This window comes from Dasypus novemcinctus, chromosome 19, assembly GCF_030445035.2.
Source record: "Dasypus novemcinctus isolate mDasNov1 chromosome 19, mDasNov1.1.hap2, whole genome shotgun sequence".
NCBI classification, from domain to species: Eukaryota; Metazoa; Chordata; class Mammalia; order Cingulata; family Dasypodidae; genus Dasypus; species Dasypus novemcinctus.
Genome location: NC_080691.1, coordinates 19786456 through 19812583, shown reverse-complemented (window position 1 = coordinate 19812583; position 26128 = coordinate 19786456). Strand labels below are relative to the sequence as shown.

At 48.3% G+C, this 26128-nt stretch overlaps 1 protein-coding gene across 1 annotated transcript in view; it reads left to right on the top strand.

The window, feature by feature from the left end:
- Window positions 1–26128, top strand: part of P2RX7 (purinergic receptor P2X 7) — a 57137-nt gene that overhangs the window by 7503 nt on the left and 23506 nt on the right. The window contains exons 2-6 of the mRNA XM_004475480.5: window positions 13093–13261; window positions 14383–14451; window positions 23523–23595; window positions 24547–24643; window positions 25755–25835. Coding sequence (XP_004475537.2) covers window positions 13093–13261; window positions 14383–14451; window positions 23523–23595; window positions 24547–24643; window positions 25755–25835 — 489 coding nt within the window. The remainder of the gene's footprint in view (window positions 1–13092; window positions 13262–14382; window positions 14452–23522; window positions 23596–24546; window positions 24644–25754; window positions 25836–26128) is intronic.

Below are 26128 nucleotides of genomic sequence, written 5' to 3'. Positions count from 1 at the left end.
TTTAATGTAACATTAAAAAAGTAAAGAAAGAAAGTGAAGGCAAAACAAATAAAAATAAATAAAACACCCTAAACAGGGAACTGGACTTGGCTCAATGGTTAGAGTGTCCGCCTACCCCATGGCAGGTCCATGGTTCAAACCCCGGGCCTCCTTGATCTGGTGGAGCTGGCCCATGCGCAGTGCTGATGCGCGCAAGGAGTGCCCTGCCACGGGAGGTGTCTCCCGTGTTGGGGAGCCCCACGCACAAGGAGTGTACTCCGCAAGGATAGCTGCCCAGCACGAAAGAAAGCTCAGCCTGCCCAGGAGTGGCGCTGCAAACACGGAGAGCTGACGCAGCAAGATGACGCAACAAAAAGAGACACAGATTCCCGGTACCGCTGACAAGAATAGAAGCAGGCACAGAAGAACATTCAGTGAATGGACACAGAGAACAGACAACTGGGGTGGTGGGGGGGAGAAATAAATAAAAATAAATCTTTAAAAAAATAAAAATAAATAAAATAAAACACCCTGAACAACTGCCATTTTCAGCTTCCCTTTATTAATGTCCAATACCAAAACATTTAAAAGACTGGAAGTACATAATCTCAAAAAAAAAAAAAAAAAAACCCTGAGAGTACCCACCTGGCCAGGTGCTGGAGGCCAAGTAGCGGGCCCTGCAGCGGTGCCAGCACAAGAATCAGGAGCTCAACGCCCACAACCAGAAGTTAAATAACCTCCTGGCTGCGTGAATCATCTGGTTCTGGACACTGTTGACCTGGAGATTGTAGAAGAGAGGTTACTTGTTCACCTCTCACACAGGCAAGGATACCTAGGAGCTAGAGACCTTATTGTGGGTCAAGGAATCAGAAATACAGTACGTAAGACAGAGAATTAGCTCTCAAGGATGTGCTACATGTAGACAGCATTGCAGGACCAAGAAGCACACTGGTGATGAGAACAGAGACATCTACATGGAGCTCAGCACTGAGAAGGTGAGGGCAGACTGTGACATCGGCAGGTTGAAAGAGCAGCTCAAAGCAGCTACAGAGGCACTGGGTGAAAAGTCCCCTGAAAACACCACTATGTCGGGTTACAATATAATGAAATCTAAAAGCAGCCCTGACTTCTTGAAGAAAGACAGGCCCTGTATCAGCCAAAAGCTCAGAAATACCAGGTCGCAGAGCCAGAAGGAAGGCCTGATAGCGCAGGAGCAGTGGACGCTCTTTGAATCTAGGGACTTGAAGAAAAACTGTCTGTCCCCACCCAGCCTGAACACATACCCCTTTCCCACCTGGCAGCAGCACAGCCCAAGCCCTGCTTGCTGTCTGCACCTGCATTTATTAATATTATTGTTATTACTGTTATTGTTATTGTCATCATCAACGCTTGTTGTGGGGGGGGTAGGGGGTATACGGGAACCTCTTATATTTTTTAATGTAACATTTTTTGTGTGATGTATACATCTTCAAAAAAATACAATTTACAAAAATGATGAGATGGGGGGGTAGGAGTAGGTTATATGGGAACCTGTTATGTTTTTTGTTTGTTTTATGTCTTTTAATGTAATGTTCCTTATAATCTATTAACTTTAACAAAAATAAAAACCAAAAAACTGTGGATGTGGAAGCTGTATTGATTCTGACTTTATCAAAGCTTCTTGTCCATGGTATTCTAAAGTTAGTCCATCAGTGGGAGGCTGCAGAGGGAGCTCCACCCCCCACCAGGTGTCCTGTTAGACACCCTTCCAGGCTGTAAGCCCAGGACTCATAGCCTGCCCTTAAGCTAGCTCTGCCTTGCCGCTTGTGAGGTAAGGAGATGGGGCCAGGGTGCAGTTTGGCCTCTGCTACATGGTGGCGCTGTTTGCTGCTGGGGTAGTTAGCATGCCTTAGGATACACTTAATTCCTTTTGGGCAGAGAAAAAGCCATCAGAGCATTCTGTTTTTGCCTGGCTCACAGAACTGACCACGCACTAGTCTATGGGAGAAGCTAGAGGAGGAGATGAGGAGCCTGGTGCCTAGCGCTGACTGAGCCAGCCGTGGGCTTCTCTCCGTGGGAGGGACACCAGCGAGAAGGACAGCACTTTGTATTTGTTCCACTGATGTGGCTTAGAACCACACCCCGGGTAACAGCGGTAAATTTGTCACAAACCGAAAACCGTTGAAAGGAACCATCTTTAATTAAGTCTTGCGCGGGGCGCGTGCTCGCACACAAGATATGTTGAAATCCTAACTCCAAGCACCTCAAAATGTGACCTTATTTGGAAATAGGGTTGCTGCAGATGGAATGAGTTAAGGTGAGGCCATAGTGGAGTGAGTGGGCCCTAGGTCCACCATGACTGCTGTCCTTGTAAGAAGAGGAGAAGAGACACTGCAACAGGGACATGCAGGGAGAAGATGGCCACGTGAATTCAGAGGCAGAGATTGGAGTGATGTGGCCACAAGCCAGGAATGCCAAAATTTGCCAGGAACCACCAGAAGCTGAAAGAGACAAAAGAGCATTCCTCCCTGGAGCCCTTCAAGAGAGCATGGCCCCACCGACAAGTTGATTTTGGACTTCTGGCCTCCAGAAGTGTAAAAGAATGAAATTCTGTCGTTTTAAGCCACCCAGACTGTGGTACTTGGTCACAGCAGCTTTAGAAGACTCCTGCAGAGTCTGAGGAAGGATGGCCCGTGAGATCTGAAGGCAGCCGGGAGAATACGGATTCCTGGAAATGAAGGGAAGATTGGGGCCAATGGGATCTGCGGTGACCTGGAGCTCTGTACCCTGGAAAAACATTTTCTTAATTTTAATCCATTTTCGTGGGTGTGGGCCCATTGTAAAGAGGACATTTTGATGAGGTTACTTCAGTTAAGGCGCAGCCCAATGGAATCAGGATGGGTCTTAATCCTATTACAGGAGTCCTTTATAAGCAGAATGAAATTCAGACACAAAGAGAAAGCTAAAGGAGAAGCGGGAAGTCAAGAGAACTCAGAGAAGCCAGAAGAGGCTGCCGTGTGCATGGCCAAGGGGCAAGAAATTCAAGGGACCAAGGATGGCCAGCAGCCAGCACCAGAATGCCACCGTCTTCTAGGAGAAAGCTTTGTCTTGATTTTGAACTTCTGTCCTCAGAACTCTGAGTCAGTAAATTCCCATTGTTCAAGTCAATTGTTCCAGCATGGTATTTATCCAGGGGTGCTAAGAGGTCCAGGAAGAGCAGGTCTGTGGCATGCGCCGGTCCATCGGATTTAGAGATGATGATGCTGTTTAGTTGGCAAGGGAAACTCTATAGGAGCGGAGGGGGTGGAGGCCAGACCAGAATGGCTCGAGGAGTGAATGGAAGTGTGGAAATGGCTATGGCGACTGACTCTTTCAAGAGTCTTGGCTACAAAGGAGAAGAGAGACATCGAGTGGTTGTTGAAGAATGCAGAGTTGAGGAAGGGTTTATTTTTAAGTTGGGAAAAGCTTGAGCATGTTTAAACGCAGATCGAAAGGAAGCAGGAGAGAGTTGACAGAATAAATGGAGATTATCATCATCATCTTTATCACCACAACCATCACTGTCACCAACTAACAACCACAGGGAAAACGTGGTCTGCTCTGAGACTGCTCTGATTGCTAGTCATTTCTTCCTTATACTGAGCCAAAACCTGTCTTTACCTAACTTTCACCTTTTGGTTACAGTTCTGCCCTCTTCTCCCTCTTGAACTTGATACTCTTCAAATGACTGACAACTGCCATTGTGTCTCTCCTCTTCTTCAAACTAATAGGCCCAACTCTTCCAATCCCTTTTTCCCTGATACTGGTGTCCAGTCCTTTATTCTCTCAGCCAAGCTCACAGCCACTCTCTTGCTCGTCAAGTCTCCCTTTAAAGGCGGTACACACACGCTGGCTTTATCTGAAACTGGTCGACCTTCTGTGGTTTAGCAAAATGAATCAACGTGAACTGTGCACACCCTTTGACCCAGAAATTTATACTAAGGACTTAATGCTTTGGGTGAAAGAAATGTTTGTACAAGTTTGTGCAGGGTAGCATGAGAGGAGAGCAGAGGGAGGTAGTGCAGCCTGGTGGGTAAGGCATAGGCAGTGTGGCCAGACTGCCAGGTCCAATCCATCACTGCTACTTACTTGTAGACTTTGGGCAAGTTACTTTTTCTATGTGCCACAAGGTGGGCGTAATACCGGTACCTTCCTTGCAGGGAATTTTTGGGGGGCGAGGGCTGAAAGAATTAATATGTGTTAATAGAATACACTGAGAAGATTTCCCAGCACATAGCGGGGGCTATCTTTGGGTTACAAAGAATGTTTATAAATGGGAAAACTAAACAAAAATTCCAGTTAAATCCCCATCCACAGAGGTCTAGTTGGCAAATTATCACAATCTATCTCTTAAGTTGAACCATGTGAAATTGCCAGTATTCGACCATCTTTGTCTACAAAATGATAGTTTCATATGTTTCAATCTAAAGATTTAGAATTTTCTGTAGCCATCAAAAATGATGACATATCATAGACCTATTCTTATTATAAATTTATCTGGATAATCATGGAAAGAAATAGCTTATTGTTGAGTAAAAATTGCAAATTACAGTATAGCCATGGCCATTTTGGTAACATTGAATACACGTATTTGTGTGTCCAGGTATCAACATAAAGAGATGTCTGGAAGGCACTCAAAATTTCAACAGTGGTCATCTCTCAGAGAGAGAATATTGGAAACTTTTCATGTTCTTCATGCTAGTTTGTGATACATATGCTTTTACAATAACCAAAGGGTTTTCTTAAATTCCTAGAACCTGGACCAGGACTCCTACTTTGGCCAGATCAGGACATAAGTCAATGGGCTTTTTACCACCCAAGGGCAGAATATTCTACTTTTTTCACCAAAACTGAGGACAACAGTAGTTTTTTCTGGATGATATAACATAGTGTTGGCTCATCTAAGCTTAGGGTTATCTAAAATGTTTAGGTCTCACATACTTCTGCCAACTGGAACATTCCAGGGTATCCAGCTGCATAATTGATTTTTTGAGCCCCAGGACAGGACCTTACATTTATCCATTACATTTCATCCTATTGTAAACACTAACTAATAATTGGGAACTCACTCCCTGTTCTCCACATAGTAGAGTGCCTGGGAAGTATTGTGTTCTGGGGCAGAAGCTGTTGAATGGGAGAAAGAGAAAGAGGGAGAGAGAGAGAGAATGTGGGCACGTTTGGGAGGTATGAAAAAGGTTTTCTGTGCTAGATGATGAGAGGGAAGAAATACAGGAGCCAAAGGCAGATCGACGTAGAGAGGGTGGCTTCCTCATGCTGCAGTTAGCAAGGAACTGAAATCCTCTCCCTCTAGCTCGAGGATACGTGGGGTCGGCTGGGGTGGGCAGAGTTCTTCTAAAGCTACAGCAGGCCTGTCATTGTGACAGCTGAGGAAAGGCCCCTGAAGAGCCCCGTATCCTAATACCTGGCAGCTGGCACCTAATGTGGTAGACGGAACTTTGCAGACATGATTAAATTCAGGGTTTTGAGATGAGGTTATCTTGGTCACAAGGATACTTCTAAGAGAAAGGTAAGAAGGTTGAAATTGGAAAAAGAAGATGTGACAAAGGAAGAAGAGTTTGAAATGGTGCAACTATGAGCCAAGGAAGGCAGGCAGCTTCTGAAAACTGGAAGAGGCAAGGAACAGCTTCTCCTCTAGTGCCTCCAGGAGGAACAGCTCCTGTCCACACCTGGATTTTAGCCCTAGATGACTGATTTTAGACTTGTGTTCTCCAGAACCGGAAGATAATAATTTTGTGTCATTTTCAGCCACTACGCTTGTGATCATTTGCTCCAGCAGCAGTAGGAAACTCATACATGCATGAACACAGGGACCGTAAGAGATAGCCAGTCTTGCAGCTGGGAGGATGCCAGGACCTCAAGCTATGTGGCCTCTCATTTCCACTGCGCTCTCCCTCACTCGTGTCTCCTGATCAGAGTCTTCCGCTTGCCCCTCGCCCATCACGGCTGCCCTCAACTCTTGGATCTGGCCTCCACCTTACACCACAGCCTCTCAGGGTCACATTGTATGTTTTGTAACACTTTGGCCTTTAAGGGCCCCTTCTTTCATAAAAAAAAAATATATATATATATATAATGTTTTACTACTGGGTTGGCCTAAAGATATTAATACTACACGTGAAAACCTTCTCTGTGACCTAAGCGTTCATTTTTCCTTCAGATTTTAAAAGAAACGAAAACGTTTTCCTAGGCCACTAAATGAACTGTGTCCCTAAACACCACATCTGCTGTGCCCCGTGAAGGTTAATGGAGCCGCGTGGAGCTCTGAAGCTTCTTGCTTCTCTTGGTCAGAGCCCCCAGAGAATTCCATTAGGCCAGCTGCCCATCCCACCATCAACTGCGGTGGGAGGCCAGCAGGGGCCAAGGGCTAAATAAAGAAAGATTATGTTTGTAAACTTATCTATTCCTTTGGGTATGATATACCTTGATTGCATTAAATTCAGCAGAAGGGCCTTTGATTAGATTATTTGATAAGATTGCTTTGGGCTTTTTTTTTTTTATTTTTAATTTTGATGAAATCCAGTTTATCTACTTTTTTTTTTTAAGATTTATTTTTTATTTATTTCTCTCCCCTCCCCCCCCCCAGTTGTCTGCTCTCTGTGTCCATTCGCTGTGTGTTCTTCTGTGACTGCTTCTATCCTTATCAGCGGCACTGGGAATCTGTGTTTTTTTTGTTATGTCATCTTGTTGTGTCAGCTCTCCTTGTGTGCGGCACCATTCTTGGGCAGGCTGCACTTTCTCTCATGCTAGGTGGCTCTCCTTACGGGGCGCACTCCTTGCGCGTGGGGCTCCCCTATGCGGGGACACTCCTGTGTGGCACGGCACTCCTTGCGCTCATCAGCTCTGCGCATGGGCCAGCTCCACATGGGTCAATGAGGCCTGGGGTTTGAACCGCAGACCTCCCATGTGGTAGGCGGACACCCTATCCATTGGGCCAAGTCTGCTTCCCTACTTTTTTTTTTTTAATTTCTCCTCACTCCCTCATTGTCTGCACTTGCTGTGTCTGTTCATTGGTTACTTGTCTTCCTTAGGAGGCACTGGAAACCAAACCCGGGACTTCCTGTGTGGTAGGCAGGAGCTCAATTGCTTGAGCCACATCCGCTTCCTGGCTTTTGTTTCAGCTACTTCAGTGGGTGTGACTCAGGTTGAATTCCTGCCCCTTGCTGAGTCTGATAAAAATGAACACTCACAGACAGCCACAGGAAGAGAGAGCTCTGTCATTTTTTTTTTTGATCCTGCAGTGTGACAGGAAGAAGACGACTCAAACAGCTGAGGCCCTGGGGGGAGATGAGCCATTTTACCTGATAGTTTACAGCTGGCATTCGAAGGAACCAAACAGCCGAGACAGATGTAGAAGGCCTAGAAAGAAACAAGCCCTATGCCAGGAGAGAGAGAACTACAGGATCACAGAAGCAGGAAGCCTCAAGAGGCTGGGCTTTGAGGAGGACAGGGTGAGACCAGCCAGAGGTCGGCCGCCATCTTGCTTCACCTCATGGCAGCTGACCTTGGTGAGAAAGCATCTCTTACGGTGCCTTGCGTTGGTCTTGTACAGCCTTGGAACTGTAAGCTTTTACCCCGAATAAACCCCCTTTATAAAAGCCAACAGATTTCCGGTCCTTTGCCTCGGCACCCCTTTGACTGACTAATACAAGGAGGTAGAGAGCCTGTACCCCCGAGCCGAGTTAAATACCGATTCTACGAGTTTCCCATGACTGCAGCAGCAAAGTGACACAAACTTGGTGGCTTACAGCAACCAAAAGTTATTCTCTTACAGTTCTGGAGATCAGAAGTCAAAAATGGGTAGGCGGCCCTGCGTTCCTTCTAGCCTCTAGGGGACCATCTGTTTTCTCGCCTTTAGCTGCTAGAGGCGGCCGCATCCCTTGGCTCACAGCTCCTTCCCCCATCGTCCGGGCCAGCAGCACAGCATCTTCCTTCTTCTCTGACCCCTGCTTCCATCTGTACATCCCTCTCTCTAGAACTCTGACCCTCCTGTCTCCTTCCTACAAGGACCCCTGGGATTGCCTTGGGCCCACCCAGATGATCCAGGATAATGTCAGCCTCTCAGGATCCTGAATTCAGTGCCACCGGCACATCCCTTTTGCCATGTAAGGTGCCACAGCCACAGGTGCCGAGCTCAGGATGTGGGCATCTCTGGGGGCCACGATTCTGCCTCCTTCACAGGCGGTGAGAAAATGCTGGCATCTCTGGAGAAGGAAAGAGAGTTGGGAGAGAGAAGGCAGAAGAGGAAAGAGGTGTCAGAGGGGCCAGTGGAGCGTTCGAGGCATTTGAGAAACAGAGGTGGCTGCCCGCCCCGGGTTAATCACTATTCAGTCGTCATCAGACACGAGAATATTCAGATATGAGAACAGTTCACTTTCGGGTCAAGTCCTTTCACTTCAGTGTCACCTTTGCTCTGTGAGCCCTGACACTGTAAAGGGAAAGAGGCCCAGCTGAGAGGCAGCTCCTCCCCGCAGGGCCGCGGGCGCCCCGGAACCATGGTGGCGGGCAGCAGCTTGAATTCCCTGTGCCAGCACGAGACGGCGAAGGTCGTCAGCATCGAGAGCACGTGGCTCGGGACTCTGAAGACGGTCCTGCTGGCGGGCACTTGCCTTTACATCTGGTAAGCCTGGCCCCTGAGCCGGCCTGAGGGGCTCACGGCCCCCAGCCTCGCTCTCCAGCCCTTCTCTGCCCTCCCTGTGAGCCGCCCCCTCAGCTGGACTCGCGGGCGTGCCCCTCGCAGGGCCCCGCTTCTCCCCCTCGGCACTGCTGCCCCTGCTTCCAGTTCCTTCAGCTTTCCTCTCCCCCCCCCCCCCCCAGCCCACCCAGCCCTGCAAGGCCTGGCGAAACTGCCAGCTCCTCATGCCCCAGCTGGCTCCAGGGGCTGGTGGTTTTGTCTAGAGACAAAAGGCCATAGGGCTTAGGGAGCTGGGCAGTTACCCCCTCATCAGGGACCAACCCCAAGGCCTGGAGGGGGTGACAGGGCTTATCTGCAGTCGCAGAGCACGTCAGGAGAGTGCTGCCGGCTCAGCCACTAGAACGTTCTCTGCGTAGGGCTGGATCCTGCCGGCTCCCTCCCTCTTCTTTCTTTGAAGCAGCTCTGAAACTCCTTTATTCTTAAAATCACATGATTGCTATGCCAAGACAAGCTTTCTAATTATGAGAGGGTTGGATTCCATTAAGGCTGATCTGTACCCTGTTGAACATTCTGGAATAAGTTTGAGAGATCAGAATTGAGCTTCCCAAACAGGGGGTAAGGGGTCAAACTGGTCTAGTGTTATTCTGGGGTAATATTGCAATATTCAACACAAAAAAATTGTAGTCACTATATATGTGTTGTGATGCCAGGCTGAAATATATTGTTGAATAGGTATTGTCATATTTAAATTATATTTCATAACTCTCCCATCCTTGCTAATTGGATCCCAAATCTGGATCTTTAGCCCAAACATCTTGCCTGATGAGCTTTCTTTTTTAATGTTATGTTGCAGTTACAAAAATACTGAAAAGTATTGAGAATAACATAATCAACACTGTGTACCAGTTTAAGAAATAAAATATTACTAATCTCCCTTGAACTGCCTGAAAATCCCCTCTTCATCACATCCCCTTCCTCTCTCCTTAAAAAACCGCACTGAATTTGTGTGTGAATTTGTCTGTTTATATATTTCTACAACATATGTCTGTATCTGTGAAAATATATCATTTTGGATCTCTTTAAACTTTGTATCATAGCATGCCCTGGTATATTTTTTTCTCAATGTTATGTGGCCCTAATCAATTCATTTTCACTGCTGTAGAGCAGCCTATTGTACAAATCCAACAATTTATTTATCCATTTTTTTTAAGATTTATTTTTTATTTATTTCTCTCCCCTTTCCCGCCCCAGTTGTCTGCTCTTTGTCTGCTGTGTGTTCTTCTCTATCCGCTTTGTATTCTTGTCAGCAGCACCCAGAATCTGTGTCTCTTTTTGTTGCATCATCTTGCTGCATCAGCTCTCCGTGTGTGCAGCACCACTCCTGGGCAGGCTGCACTTTTCTTATTCCGTGGGGCGCACTCCTTGTGCATGGGGCTCCCCTGCGCGGGGGACACCCCTGCGTGGCAGGGCACTCCCTATGCACATTAGCTCTGCACGTGGGCCAGCTTGTCACACAGGTCAGGAGGCCTGGGTTTGAACCCTGGACCTCCCATGTGGTAGGCGGATGCCCTATCCATTGGGCCAAATCCGCTTCCCATATTTATCCATTCTAATGTTTGAGGACATTTAGGTTGTGCCCAGGTTTTTGTGCTCATAGAAAATGCTGTATAAATATTCTTGTGTATACCTCCCTGGCCACCTGTCCAAGGGTTTCTCTAAGGCACAGACACAAGAGTATAATCTCTGGGCCATAGGGAATGCACTTCTTCAAATGTTCTGATGTTGCCAAATTTGAGCTGTCCCTTCCTATACCCCCCAGGGCTTCTCAGCCCTGGCTGTACCTCAGAATCACCTGGGGAATCTTTTAAAAATATACAGAGGAAAGTGGATGTGGCTCAAGCAGTTAGGTGCCCACCTACAACATGGGAGGTCCCTGGTTCAGTTCCCAGTGCCTCCTAAAGAAGATGAGCAAGACAGTGAGCTGATGCGACCGGCTGGCATAGCAAGCTGGTGCAAAAAGATGATGCAACAAGGAGACACAATGAGACACACAATGAGCAGGGAGCAGAGATGGCTCAAGTGATTAGGTGCCTCACTTCCACATGAGAGGTGCTGGGTTCGGTGCCCATGCCTCCTAAAAAGAAGACTAGCGCACAACAAACAGACACAGAGAGCAGACAGCAAGTGCAGACAATGGAGGAAGGGGGGGGGAATACATAAATAAAATAAATCTTAAAAAAATATATATATATATATATAGGTACCTGGATAACTCCCCGCGTCTATTGAATCAGAGTCTGCAGGGATGGGACTGGAAAGCTGCAACTTTGCAAGTACCCTGGGGCGCTATACTGCATAGCCGAGGGTGAGACAGTGGGACCAAGCCTTGGCTAACTGTCTCGGCTTGATCAGACGCTCCTAGAGGGCAGCCGTTGGCTTGCACTCCCTCCTATCACAAAGAGCTAAACAAATGTGCTGAATGAGTACACAAACATTTCAAACGAACCCTCTTTTAATCATCCAGGGCAGTGAGAGACAGGGGAAACAAATAAATGGTGGGTGGGGGGGATACTTTCTCCCTCCATTTCCTTCCCTATCCCCACCATGGGAATCTAGATTCCTATTCCGGAGAAAGTATTAGCAGCCAGTGAATGATCAAAAGGAAGGACACCAGAGGCAGGGTGGCATCCTCAAGGACAAGTATGGCACGGTTGCTACAAGGACCGGCTCCAGGACCAGACAGGCTGAACGTGGACTTCAGTTCTGCAGCTGCCCGCGTGAGCTAGGCCAAGTGGCTCCGCCTCTCTGAGCCCATTCCCTCATCCACAAAAGAGTCATAACAGCACCTATCTCCTCCTGCTCTTGTGAGGATTAAAGGAGACGGTGCGTGTGAAGTGCCTGGCACATCTAAGTGCTCCATAATCAGTAGCTGCTATCATCAAGATTGTTTGTAATCTATAATGCTCCCGAAAACCAGGTGGCCGACCCACCAGACACGCCTAAGACGGAAAACTGCTGACATGTTACTGAGCGCCAGGACACAGCTGGTGGACCAGTCTGGGGTGACCTTTGGTACTCGAGAGGCTGCCTGGTAATTAGGGTCCACATTAGGCATATTAAAGTGTGGGGCGGAAGGCATTAGTTTCCATGTACTGAGGGCTTAGTGTGTGCCACAAACCATTGAAGAAATTTGCATGCACACATCATTTAATCCTCACAACACCTCATATAATACCAGGAGTCAAAAATGCTTTATGACCTGAATGAAAGGGGGAAATGGAAAGGACAAATGAGTTTATAAGGCTATGAGTCTCCAAAAAGAGCCGGGAGGTTATCAGAGGGGTCGCCCTTATGCACACCTGAGCAGAGTCCCAGAGAGAGATAAAGTAGATACAACCCCAGCTATTGGTTCTTCTGAGGGCTGCAGAGACCCACAGGTTCTATGGTCACGGCTGATGGAGTTCAGTGCCATGTCAGTTGGCCCTACTTTGGAGTTGGTGTTTCTGTGTGATGGAGCTGGGCTCAGATGTGATCTTTGTCCACAGCCTCTCCTGTTACTTTTACCGGCTCTGTAGTTGGTGCTGGGGTTTAGTGTGTACCCAGGGGACCTGAATCTCTGGACTGACCATGTGATAGGCAGGCCCTGAGCCTCAACAGACTTGCAACTCCTACAGTCTGGTTTATGGGACTTACCCCACTCAGCTAACATGGAGGAGAAGGTCAACCACCACACAAGGGAGCCAGGAGTGCCTACAACTGCAAGCAGGGGAATTGCATCCAGCATCCATGTGGAATCTAAGCCCCCTCTTGAGATAGCTGTGGAGTGGACACAACCATTCCAAGGTCCACAGGATGGAGGAATAGAGTATGGATTAGAGTGGACTTACTGATATTCTATTCATGAACTATTGTGATTAGTAATCGAAGCAAATGTGGCATTGGTGTGGAGAAAGTGGCCATGGTAGCTGCTGGGGGTAGGGAGTGGGAGGAAGAGATGTGATGTGGGAGCATTTTCGGGACTTGGAGTTGTCCTGGGTGGTGCTGCAGGGACCGTTACCAGACATCGTATGTCCTCCCATGGCCCACTGGGTGGACTGGGGGAGAGTGTGGGCTATGGTGTGGACCATTGACCATGAGGTGCAGCAGTGCAGAGATGCATTCACCAAGTGCAATGAATGTCTCATGATGATGGAGGAGGTTGTTGTTGTGGGGGGAGGGGGGAAGAGGGGTAGGGGGTGTATGGGGACCTTATATTTTTTGAATGTAACATTAAAAAAATAAATAAAGACAAAAAATAAACAGAGGGAAACTGAGTCACAAAGAAGGTAAGTCATCCAGCAGAGCTAGGATTTGCCTGGGCAACTTCCAGAACCTGCATCCGCAGCCGCTGCCCTGTGCCTCCCTCAGCAACACCCCTGGTGCTTTCTGTGTCTTCCATTTAGCTTTGCTTTGGTGAGTGACAAGCTGTACCAACGGAAGGAGCCTGTTGTCAGCTCCGTGCACACCAAGGTGAAGGGGATAGCCGAGGTGAGCGAGGAGACCATGGAGAACGGTGTGAAGAAAACGGCATGGAGTGTGTTCGACACCGCAGATTACACCTTCCCTTTGCAGGTGAGCACTTGTCAGAAGCCTCCGAGGGTCCATCCCTGCTCACTGCCACCACCACCCCCTTACCCGGGGCCCAGAGGCTCACTCCAGAAAAGAGCATTGGTCAGCCCTACTTACACAGCCCTGCGAAAAGCCCAACGGAGAAAACCTAAAAATGGCAAATCTGGGTCAGATCCATCAGCTCACCGGGGGATGCTGCTTTGCTTTATCAAATCCTAGAGGGTTTCTCAAAATAGCAGCATGTCCTCGTGCATTGAAAACACAATTTGATGCACTCACACTTGATTTATACGCCGCCTTTTAGAAGCAGGGCCATCGAGTCAACCAAGGTCTGTCTAGCTTCAGAAGGGCAAAGAACTGTCGAGCGGAAAAGTTGTTTGTGTGGCATTTTATCAACAAAAATGTTTCCATGAGATCATTTCACCCTTGGGTACTTTGATTGCACAAAGAAAGGCTATGGATGGCAGAGAAAGGGTGTGTGACGGAGACAGTCTAAATTTGCAAGAAGAAAAAAATGCAAGTAGAATTGTCCAACAAGAGAAATTGCAGTGGGGTTGAGACAAGGGACAAAGGGGGCACATGCGCAGCCCTGGGGAGCTGGGGAACTTTGCAAAACCATAAAACCCAAGCGGCTTTCTGTTTGTTTCTAACAGTGGGTCATTAAAAGCCCCAGCTATTGCCCAGGTGGCGGGATGCCCTGTCGCCCGTCAATTAGAGTCTTGGATAATCTGACGGGGTTTAGATGAAGCCTCCTCTCCCGCCCTGCCTCCCCAGAACCCCTGAGCTTCGATTTAATGGGATTTGACTGTGCCCCAAAAAAAAGAAAGAAAAAAGAAAAGGCTGCTTTTAAGACTGGAATGGAACGTGAATACTTGATCAGTTTGAATGTTCCTTTGCTTTCCTTGGGCTCAGTCGGGGGGCTCATCGAGCTTCGATTATCAAGCCCTGGGCACATTCTGAATTGCCTTAGACCCTGAGTTTTGGATTGAAACTTAGAAGCGTGGAAAGGTCCCTCCACACACGCACGCACACCCCCAGGTACGCAGCCAGCTGGATTACTAAGAGGGAGTAGTTCTGTTCTAACAGCACCAGCATTTTCCTTCTTCTTCCCTTTTTCTCCGCAGGGAAACTCCTTCTTTGTGATGACAAACTTTCTCAAGACTGAAGGACAATCTCAGGGACGTTGCCCCGAGGTAAGAAGACAGGAAACTGTTGGGTGGCTGCTAAGAGTTCCTGGAAGAGGCACAGGTTAAAGGAAACAGAACCGAGGCGCACTGGAGCCCGGAGACGCTGCCTGAGCACCTGCCTCTTTTGTGGTTAGGATGCTGGGCTGGGCAGAAGAGCTGAGAGGACATGCCGGCTCTCTGTGGCTGTCACATTTCCGTCTGTACCCCTCAGTCTCCAGCTGCAGGCCTAGGGGCCAGTGCAAACTGGAGCCCTGCTCTTTCCATCTCTCACTCCGTGCGCAGCTCTGGACAACAGCGGTCTTTGCATATTTCTTTTGAGCCTCACCATAACTTCTAGAAGGATAGCAGAATTTCCAGCTCCATCTTGGGGCTGAGAACACAGGCTCAGAGAGGTTGAGTGACTCCCCCAAGTCGCCCAGCTTGCTGGAGGCAGCGCCAGGCTTAGAATCCTGGGTCCTGGTTGACAGCTTTTCCTACCTCGGTTCCTGGTGGACTGTCCGCAGGGCCGGTCCTGGACACGTCGCAAGCGGCTTGAGTTTGCCTTTGTCCCCCTTTCACGTGACGTTCTGGCCTCTATACCAGGTACTAAATGCCCCACGTCCTCCCCGCCCCCGTACAGGTTTTCTAGACCTGGCTTTGCCCTCTCCACATGCTCAACCTCCCCCCACATCTTTCTGTAAACTTGCTTCCTCAGGAAACTCTGTCCTGCTCTGTCCCTGCACGGTCCTGTTCTCCGCTTTGTAGGAGGAAAGCTAGCTTCTCTGATCAGCTTAGCCGTACCCGCGTGTTACTCGGCGTGACCTGGGGCTCCGCCACCGCCGCCCCCACCCGCCGCTTCCTGCTCAGGTGACAAACCCGAGCTTTGAGCTTTCAGGGACCACTCCCTGCGCGGCGGCAACGGCGGCAGCATCCGGTGGGTCCAGTGCCTGCAGGGAGGGTGCTGCCCTGGGGTCCTGCTCACCTGCCCACGTGGTGGCCGGGCCCAGTGCCTGAGCTCTGGGGAAAGCGCCTCACTCTTTGCATTACCCTTGCCATCATTTGCACCTGAAGCCACAGCCACGGTCACATCTCTTGGCGTCAGCCTCAAGCTCACTGGCCCTAAAAAGAGGTCTCTGGGTGGCGATTCCGCCTCATCTCCCTCCGCCTGCCCCTGCTCGACTGATGAACTAGCAGGAGGCCCCCCCACCCCGCCCTCCCGCCGCCCCTCCCTGCGGGGCCCCGCTACCCGCCCTGGGGTCCCAGGTGCTCTTCTGTCCCGTATTCCGGTAATCCCTCCGTCCCACTCCCCCACCACTTACACACAAAGGCTTGTATTTTATTTATGTATTTAATAAATATTTAATAATAGACTTTATTTTTTAGGGCCATTTTAGGTTCACAGAAAAATTGTGTAGAAAATACAGGGTGCCAGGTACCACCCCTCACCCCGCACCCAGTCTCCCCCATTCACATCCTGCTTTAGTGTGGTATGTTGGTTCCCAATGATGAACCAATATCGATACATGATTAGTAAGTAAATATTAATTTAGTAATACTAGACATTCTTATGGGATAAATAGCAATTCAGTGGTTTGTGTTAGGGTTCCCTCTTTGTGTTGTAGAGCGTTTTAACAAGTGCATAATGTCATGCATCCATCATCACAGTATCACGCAGAATAGTCAGACTGCCCTAAAAATGCCCTGTGCACCATCTATTCATTCTCCTTCCCCACTGAGCCCTGGCAGCCACTCATCTTTTTACTTCCTCCACACAAAAGCATGTTCCAAGTTTTGGTGTTTTTTTTTAAGTTTTTTTTTCATTTATTTCTCTCCCCTTCCCTCCTGTTGTCTGCTTTCTTTTTCCATTCGCTGTGTGTTCTTCTGTGACTGCTTCTATCCTTATCAGCAGCACCAGAAATCTGTGTTTCTTTTTGTTGCATCATCTTGCTGCATCGGCTCTCCATGTGTAGTGCCATTTTTGGTCAGGCTGCACTTTTCTTTCGCGCTGGGCGGCTCTCCTTATGGGGCACACTCCTTGCGCGTGGGGCTCCCGTATGCGGGGGACACCCCTGCGTGGCACGGCACTCCTTGCGTGCATCTGTACTGTGCACGAGCCAGCTCTACACAGGTCAAGGAGGCCCGGGGTTTGAACCGTGGACCTCCCATGTGGTAGGCAGATGCCCTATCCATTGAGCCAAGTTCATTTCCCATGTTCCAGGTTTTTGAGACTTGTCAGGAAGAGAGCTAGGGTAGCCTAGAGATCAAGAGTCTGGACTCAGGAGTGAGACTGTTAATGGGCCAGAACTAGCTGTGTGACCTTGGCTGGTGACTTCACCTCTCTGTACCTTGATGTATGCCACTGTAAAATGGGGCTAATGGTGAACACTAGCTCAAAAGACTGTTGAAAGAAGCAAATGAGCAAATACCCATGACACACTTAAAACAAGACATGGTACATTTAAGGACACAATAAAGTGAGCTGTTTCGATTAAAATAAGTTCCTCCTCAGAGAAGAAGTCACCCCATTATTTGGACTGGTGAGAACCCCCAGGGCACTGCCAGTCCAGAGAACACCAGGGGCGCCAGGGTCTGTAACTACTTGGGATTTTAATCCTAAGTCCTGATGCCCCTTGGCTGGCTTGGGTTGGCCTAATGGGAAATTCTCCTCCTCTCTTTGCATATTGACACTACCCGGCCTCTGATCCGGAAGTGAAAGTCAAGGTTGGGCTCAGTGTCCCACTCAATCACCATGCCCGTGCCCCAGGTATACAGGAAACAAGAACACTTGTTCCAGTCTCTACTGCTGCTTAACAAACTACTCACACCTGGCGGACTTGAAACAGCCGCCATTTTGTGAACTCCCGGTTCAGTGGGTCGCCCGAGCTCAGCTGGATGGCTGTGCTGGCCTCAAGGGGCTGGAGCCACTTGGAGGCCCAGCTGGGACACTGAGATGTCTGGGCATCTCCTCTCTAAGTAATCCCAAGGCTCTGCCTCTCTGCACAGTCTCTCCATGTGGTCTCTCAGCAGGGCAGCCACACATTTTAAAGAGCAGCTCAGGTCCCCCAAAGCCAGGAAGCAAAAGCTCCCAGACCTTCTGCTGCCTTCTTTTGATTATGTAATCACAGAGCTAGCCCAGATTCAAAGGGAGGGGACAAATCTCCACATCTCAACGGGGAATGTAACAAAGAATTTTTGCCCATCTTTTTTTTTTAGGAAGAAGTTGAACCTTTTTAAATTGTTACTAAGCAATTTATTTTGTTGCAAGGCTGTTGCTTCATTGTATGAAAATAGCACCAACAAAAGTGATATTTTGCAAAATTTAGATAGTATTATTCCTCATCTGACACTGTACAACTAACAAAAACTTATCTCCACTCTCAGTTATTTCCACTACAAATATCATTAAGTATTTTGACCCAAATCCAGGGATGGATGCAAGCAACAGTTACAATACTATATAAGGCTTAAAATAACTGTGTTACCTTCGAATTATATAATTTTACAAGTACTTTTTACCTTGGATAATTTCATGAATTCTGAATATAATGACTAGATCCTAGTCTAAATCACTGGGAGATGTGAAAAAGATGCCTATTTCTAATTATCCTTAGAAAGTTATGGGGTATTTTTTCTCAATAGCATCGTTGGAAGGAGTAGTTTCTGTTTTTCTATTGGTATTACTAAAAGTTGCTATTACAGGGAGCAGGTGTAGCTCAAGTGGTTGAGCACCTACTTCCCATGGACGAGGGCCATCCTGGGTTCAATCCCTGGTACCTCCTAAAAGCAAAGTTGCTATTGTAGGTCTCTAACCACCAGTAATTTAAACTATTATTGGATTAAGTTGTTTCAGACCAGTTTACTTCAGGGTTCCATTTTTCACTCATTAGATTTTATGTATTTCTCATATGCTACTTCACGTACTACTTCATCAAGGTCTGAAGAGCTATGCAGGGTCATCTTTTTGTTTTATTTTATTTTATTTTATTTTTATTTATTTTTATTTGTTTCTCTTCCCTTCCCCGCCCCCCCCCCAAGTTGTCTGCTCTCTGTCCATTTGCTGTGCATTCTTCTGTGTCCGCTTGCAATCTTGTCAGCAGCACCAGGAACCTGTGTTTCTTTTAGTTGCATCATCTTGTTGCGTCAGCTCTCCGTGTGTGCGGCACCACTCCTGGGCAGGCTGTACTTTTTTCACGCTGGGTGGCTCTCCTTACGGGGCGCACTCCTTGCGCGTGGGGCTCCCCTATGCGAAGGACACACCTGCGTGGCGCAGCACTCTGTGCACATCAGCACTGCGTGTGGGCCAGCTCATCACGGATCAGGAGGCCCTGGGTTTGAACCCTGGACCTCCCATGTGGTAGACGGATGCTCTATCAGGTGAGCCAAATCCGCTTCCCCGCAGGGTCATCTTGGTCAGCCAACCATCTTCAAAACAAGATTTATTGACAAGTCCTGGATTTCTGTTACTTCTCCTGAGAGGAGAATAAAGTTCACTAACAGCTTGCACACTTTCCAAAGCACCAAATTCATCTTGTTGGTTCCAATGTGTCCCAACCTCAGGAAGACTACAGTAAACAATATCTCCTGTGCAAAATTGCAGATTCTGCTGTTCCAGTACCATTTTCTGTTGTTACCCATTCATGTTTGTCTATGACTCCTCACTGACAGCAGGTCCAGGAGGGCAGGAGCCCAAGGCCGTGCAGGCTGCAGACGGCGATCCACGCGCCGTGCGCCACATGCAGCGCCACCTTTACGGGGTTGCCAAGGGTCGGGGTGTAGTCACCACAACACCAGCCACTGGGGACAGGGCAGGGATGGCTGCGGCCATCTTTCATGCAGCAATAATAATAATAATTTTTTAAAAGGATTAAAACAAAACTAATTTTAAAAAAAAATAGAATTTCTTCGGAAGAGCAAAATAGAACTGATTTATCTCTTCCCTTAGACAGCCTTCCTGCTGATAGTCAAAATACCTTATTTTAACTTTCCATGCCACAGGGAACTATCATTCATTCCTTCACTCATTCATCCACTCCACATTTATCAAGCTCCTACTATATGCCAGGCACTAGGGCTATGAAGATATGGTTCAGATTTTGTGTTCAGAAGGTTGACAGTCTAGTCAGGAGTCACAAGGGAGGAAACAGGGGCAGCCTGGGAAGAAAAGAGAACATGAGAGAGTTGGAAAACTACGAGAAACGTCCACTGGCCAAGTACTATGGGCTAACTGCTTTTTTTTATACTAGCCTCCATTTTGTCAGTTTACCTAATCAAATGAGGCTTTTTTTTTAAGTTTGTTTTATTTATTTCTCTCCCTTTCCCTCCCCCCACCCCATTGTCTGCTATCTTATGTCCATTCGCTGTGTGTTCTTCTGTGTCTGCTTGCATTCTCGGCAGCACTGGGAATCTGTATCTTTTTGTTGTGTCATCTTGCTACATCAGCTCTCTGTGTGCGGCGCCATTCCTGGGCAGGATGCCCTTTCTTTCGCACTGGGTGGCTCTCCTTACGGGGTGCACTCCTTGCACATGGGGCTCCCCTATGCGGGGGACACCCCTGCGGGGCAGGGCACTCCTTGCATGCATCAGCACTGCACGTGGCCAGCTCCACACGGGTCAAGGAGGCCCGGGGTTTGAACCCTGGACCTCCCATGTGGTAGGTGGGTGCTCTATCCATTCAGCCACATCCGCTTCCCCTAACTGCTTTCTTTTCGTAACAACCCTGTAAGTCAAAATGATCCATTCTGCTTTTGCAGAGGAGGAAACTGAGGCTCAGAGAGGTGAAGTGACTTGTCCAAGGATACCCAGCTAGAAAAGGGTGCAGCTATTGCCAAAGCCCAACGTACCAGGATCCAGGCCCCAGGCCCCTCCCTGCATCCCCGGCCGTAACCACACAGGCTGCGCGGAGGATGACGAGCAGAGGCTCGCCTCCCGCCTGGGCCTGCTCTGGTTTGCTCAAGGCTGGCCATGAACCCTGCTCCCTAGAAAGTGGGAAGCCGGATGCACGTCAGCCGAGCACCTCATTTCTCTTTCCCAGCTTTTCTCCTTCAGCGCCAAGGCCCGGCTGGCCTCGTTTTCTCTGGCAGAAGCGCCTGCTGGCTGCAGTCCCTGCTTTGCCCACTGCCTGCGGAGTCCTTGTGCCTGTCGGCACCGCTCAGATCTGCAGCCGCACAGCCCTGGGACGAGCCCATCTGCCCCCCCACCCCGGAGGCTGCCCCTGAAAGCCGTCCCTGGCTGCCCTGTAAATTTTTTAATTCAGTTTCCAATTTTAATTTTTAAAAACATCTACTTTTAAATTATTTATTTATTCCTTTAAAATTTTCTATTGGGATGTGTTTTAGTCCGCCTAAGGGGCGCTGATGCAAAATACCAGAAATCTGTTGGCTTTTATCAAGGGTATTTGTTTAGGGTAGAAGCTTGCAGTGACAAGGCCCCAAAGAGTCCAACTCAAGGTACCCTGAGAGGTACTTTCTCAACAAACATCTGTGGCCACGTCTTGAAGCAAGACGGCTGCCGATGTCTGTGAGGGCTAAGCCTTCCTCCTTCCTCCTTCCTCCGAAGGCTCCACGGGCCCAGCCTCTTCCGACCTCAGCTCAGGCTGGAGGGCTCGTTTCTTCTGGCTCTGTTGCTCTGGTCGCTTCACAAGGTCAGCTGTCGACTGTCAGGCGAATGGCCCATCTCTCTTCCGGGGGGCCGCGGGATCAAAGCTGACTAGCTCTCTCCTCCTCCGTGTCTGTGGCGCCCTCTCTGTTCCTCTGTGTGGCTTCTGTGTGAGTGTCTATTTATACAGCCCACCAAGGGGGCGGGGACTCAACCCTGAGTGGCCCTGATGACGTGGTCAAATCGAAGCCCTAATTTTGACTTAATCAAGTAAACTTAGTCAGGCCTTTGAATTTAATACAATCAAAGTGGATCCCACCCGGAGGAACAGGCCAGTTTACAAACATCATCCTTATCTTTTTGGGGTTTGTAAATAATCTCAAACTGCCACAGGATGTAATGCACACACCATCCAGTTCACCAGTTAATGGGTCAATGATTTTTAGTATATTCACAGAGTTGTGCGGCCATTATCACTATCTAATTCAGAACATTTTCATTATCCCAAAAAGAAACCCTATACCTGTTAGCAGTCACTCTCCATCCTACCTCCCTATCTCCCTGCCCCCTAGCCCTTGGCAACCACTAATCTATTTTCTGTCTCTATGGATTTGCCTATTCTGGGCATTTCATACAAATGGAATCAGACTATGTATGGTCTTTTGTGTCTGGCTTCTTTTATTTAGCAACATTATTTCAAGGTTCATCTGTCCTGTAGCATGGGACAATACTTCATTGCTTTTAAAAAATGTGTTTGTTTTACTTATTTTTTATTGTAATAACATACATAATATAAAATTAGCCATTTTAACCATATTTATGTGTACCATTCAGTGGCATTAATTCCTTCTTCAATGTTGTCCTACCATTACCACTTTCCATTACTAAACCTTGTTCTTCATCTCAAACGGAAACTCTGTACCCATTAAAGACTCTAATTCCCCTCCACCCAGCCCCTGGAAATCTCTACTCTATTTTCTGTCTTTATGAATTTGCTAGATATTTCATACAAGTGGAATAATATAGTATTTGTCATCTTGTGTCCAGCTTACTTCATTTAGCATAATGTTTTCAATGTTCATTCATGTTGTTGCATGTATCAGGACTTCATTCCTTTTTATGGCTAAATAGTATTCCATTGCAAAGGTAGGCCACATTCTGTTTATCCATTCATCTGTCAATGGACACTTGGGTGGCTTCCACCTTTTGGCTATTGTGATTAATGCTGCTGTGAACACTGGTGTACAAGTATCTGTCTGAGTCCCTGCTTTAAATTTTTCTGACTATTTACTAGCAGAATTGCTGGGTCATATGATAATACTATATTTAACTTTTTGAGAAACTGCCAAATTGTTTTCCACAGTGGCTGTACCGTTTTACCTTCCCATCAGCAATGCATGAGAGGTCTAGATTTATTTATTTATTTATTTATTTATTTATTTATTTATTTATTTCTCTCCCCTTCCCCCCACCCCCAGTTGTCTGTTCTCTTGTGTCTATTTGCTGCGTGTTCTTCTTTGTCCGCTTCTGTTGTTGTCAGCAGCACGGGAATGTGTGTTTCTTTTTATTGTGTCATCTTGCCGCGTCAGCTCTCCGTGCGTGTGGCACCATTCCTGGGCAGGCTGAACTCTCCTTCGCGCTGGGTGGCTCTCCTTACGGGTGCACTCCTTGCGTGTGGGGCTCCCCTACGCGGGGGACACCCCTGCGTGGCAGGGCACTCCTTTCGTGCATCAGCACTGCACATGGGCCAGCTCCACAGGGGTCAAGGAGGCCCGGAGTTTGAACCGCGGACCTCCCATGTGGTAGACGGACGCCCTAACCACTGGGCCAAGTCCGCTTCCCAGAGAGTTCTAATTTCTCCACATCCCCACCAACGTTTGTTATTTTCTCTTAATAATAACCATCCTAATGGGTGTGAAGTCATATCTCATTGTGGTTTTAACTTGCCTTTCTCTACTGGCTAATGACGTTGAACATCTTTTCGCATTGCTTATTGGCCGTTTGTATATCTTCTTTGGAGAAACATCTTCAAGTCCTTGGTCTGTTTTTCAAAATTGGGTTATTTCATTGATTTTCATAGCTGAATAATCTTCCATTGTATGGATATACCATATTTTGTTTATCCAGTCATCTGTTGGGTTGTCTCCATTTTTTACCTGTTATGAATAAGACTGCTGTGAACACGCATGGGCGTTTGTATGGACGTAGACATACACTTTTTTTTTCCTGAGGTAATGGGGGGCCGAGGATTGAACCCAGGACCTCGTATGTAGGAAGCCAGCACTGAGTGACATTGGCTTCCCTGAGTTGGTTTTATCATTTGTTTTGCTTGTTGTTTGGGTTTTTTTTGTTTTTTTCAGGAGGCACCAGGAACTGAACCTGGGACTTCCCGTGTGGGAGGCAGGTGCTCAATCGTTTGAGCTACATCCACTCCCCGACATCCACCTTGAAGTATCTTAGTGAAACATGTTTCTTATCCCCTCTACCTGGTCTTTCCTCTGCAGTATCCCACCCGCAGGACCCTCTGTTCTTCCGATAAAGGTTGTAAAAAGGGGTGGATGGACCCACAGAGCAGAGGTATGTTCTGTTTCCTTCCCTGAGACTCTGGGGATGGGATGGTAGGCCTCTTGCTGGCATCCACGATGCCCAGTCTAAGTCTTTAACCTTTTGGCTCTTGGCCTCCTTCTTCCACCATCACCAAGCCATAGGCATGCCATTTCTGCCCTACGCTTTGGCTCTGCCCCAGCTACCAACTGCTGCTGTCTGGGAATGTGACCCCAACATCCTAGTGAGGGATGATCCTGAGAGCCCACCAGAAGAGCAAGTTCAGGTTCTAATTGATAGAAAAGTCAGATGATCCTTAGCAGCACCTGAATATCCTAAATTTCTCCCGCTTGAATTATTCCCCAATGTCAAGGGCCATGAAAAAAATCTGCCGGGCACCTGCGGGAAATAACCACAGTAATCCACAGAATTTCCAAAGCTCTTATTTTAACTTAAACAGGCACATGGATATCACATTCTCTTCCACACTGTATTTGAGTTGGTAGATAAACAATTTTAACATTATGTACTAATTAACTTTCCCCTCTGGAATCTGTTGGTAACACGGACACCCCAGAAAGGTGTTTCATGCTTAATCCATGCCGTGTACCCCTCTGTACTCCGAGGCCCATTTGAGAAGTCAGGTTTGAATCCTTTTGTGCCAGCAAGAGAACACGCCCTCTACAGCTACCCACCCCCACCCCAGGTTTCTTTTCTTATTTAAAAAAAAAAAAAGGAGCAAACAGAATCTGTGGTCCTTCTAGACTCTCTCTGATCATTTTCCAAAGAGCTTACTGTTTAAAATTTTTCTGCTTTCATTTGCCTTATGTAAGTTGTGGGTAGGACGGGGTTTCAAGGAGATAGAAACTGCTTGGGTTGAAAAGCGTGAATAGTCTCAGATCAGGCGCGTGAACCGCCTCCTTCTGGAGCAGTTGCTCTCTGCTTCTTTCACACCTGTGCTCCTGCGGCCCTCGATCCCCACAGGAATCCAGACGGGAAAGTGTGTGCCCTACAAGGGGAACCAGAAGACCTGTGAAGTCTCCGCCTGGTGTCCCACCGAGGCCGTGCAAGAGGCCCCCCGGTGAGCCGCCCAGTGGGGACACCAGCAGGGACCAGGCGAGGCCCCGCGGGGGACTGTGCTCAGAGCTCCCCCTTCTCAGCATGGTCCCCCAAAGCTCTGCTTCTTCCTGGCTTGGTGACCTCTGTGCCAGGCACGCGGCTTGGCAAGAGCTGGTGGTCTCTAGCAGAGCCCTGCTTGCTGCCCAAATATTGAATTATTGTACCAGCTGGTAAATAGCTACTGCTCCAAGCACCCTTGGGCACCCCTGGCTCCTGACTGCCCCGGCTCCTCCGGGGTTCCTCCAGGCCCTGATCCATGTTGGTCAATGTCAAGCTGGGTGTTGAAGGATGGAAAAGAGAGAAGGAGGGTGGATGGAAGTAAGGACAAAAGGAAGGGGGGGGGGAAACAGAAACAGGGAAATGAGGAAGGAAGGAAAGGAAGGAAGGAGGGAGGGAGGAAGGAAAGGAGGAAGGGAGGGACTGATTTGGTCAACAATGTGTGTTGTGGGGAGCAGATGTAGCTCAGTGAATGAGCACCTGCTTCACATATACAAGGCCCTGGGCTCAATCCTTAGTACCTCAAACAACAACAACAACAAATAACTAGGTGTGTTGTGTAGGCCTGTGCTAAAGGCTTGGAATGCCAAGATGAGAAAATTATTGTTCCAGTCCCGAAGGGTCCCGGAGCCTGTTGGTACAGGGCTGCGCAGGAGCTGGCTGGTACAGCTCTGAGCCACATATGCCCGTCCCTTCCCAACTCCAAGTTCAGAGACATCCCACTGGTATCTTGAAATCAGCCATGATGGGAGTATTTACAACCTGATAATCAGGAAATGGTACACATGAGGGTTGTTTTTTTATCCTAGAGCTGGTTGTTAAACATTTACCAACACACCTCTGCACCTGTGGAAACATAGGGTGACATCAGAGTGTGAGCAGTGTTCCAGTAAATGCTATAGGGGCCTTTAGAAGGGAAAGATTCCTCCTGGGGACACTGGAGAGGCTTTAGGGAGAATTTTGGAGGGTTTCGCACCCATCACTTCACTCATGTCAAGGACCAAAGTGAGAAGCAGCCGCCTCTGACCCCCCGTTCCGCGCGGTCAATGCCCCGCTCTGGCGTTGCTCTGTCTCAGGCCCGCCCTCTTGAGGAGCGCCGAGAACTTCACTGTGCTCATCAAGAACAACATCGACTTCCCGGGCCACAACTACACCGCGTAAGTGCCCAGAGTGTCTGAGTAACATATTACCCCAAGCCTCCGCAGCCTAAAACCACCGGCGCTGAGCTCGCCCGGCCTCTGAGTCAGGAGCGTGGGAACGCAGTTAGGGCCGGGCTTGTGCGGCCCGGGGAATCCTCTGCCAAGTTCACGTGCACGGCAGTGGACAGGAGGAGCTGGCTCCTCGCCATGTGGGCCTCTCATAGTGCGGCTTGAATGTCCTTAGTGGTCGGCTTGTCCCTAAACCAGTAATCCAGGAGGGACGGAGAACAAGCCAGCCAGAGAGCACCCCA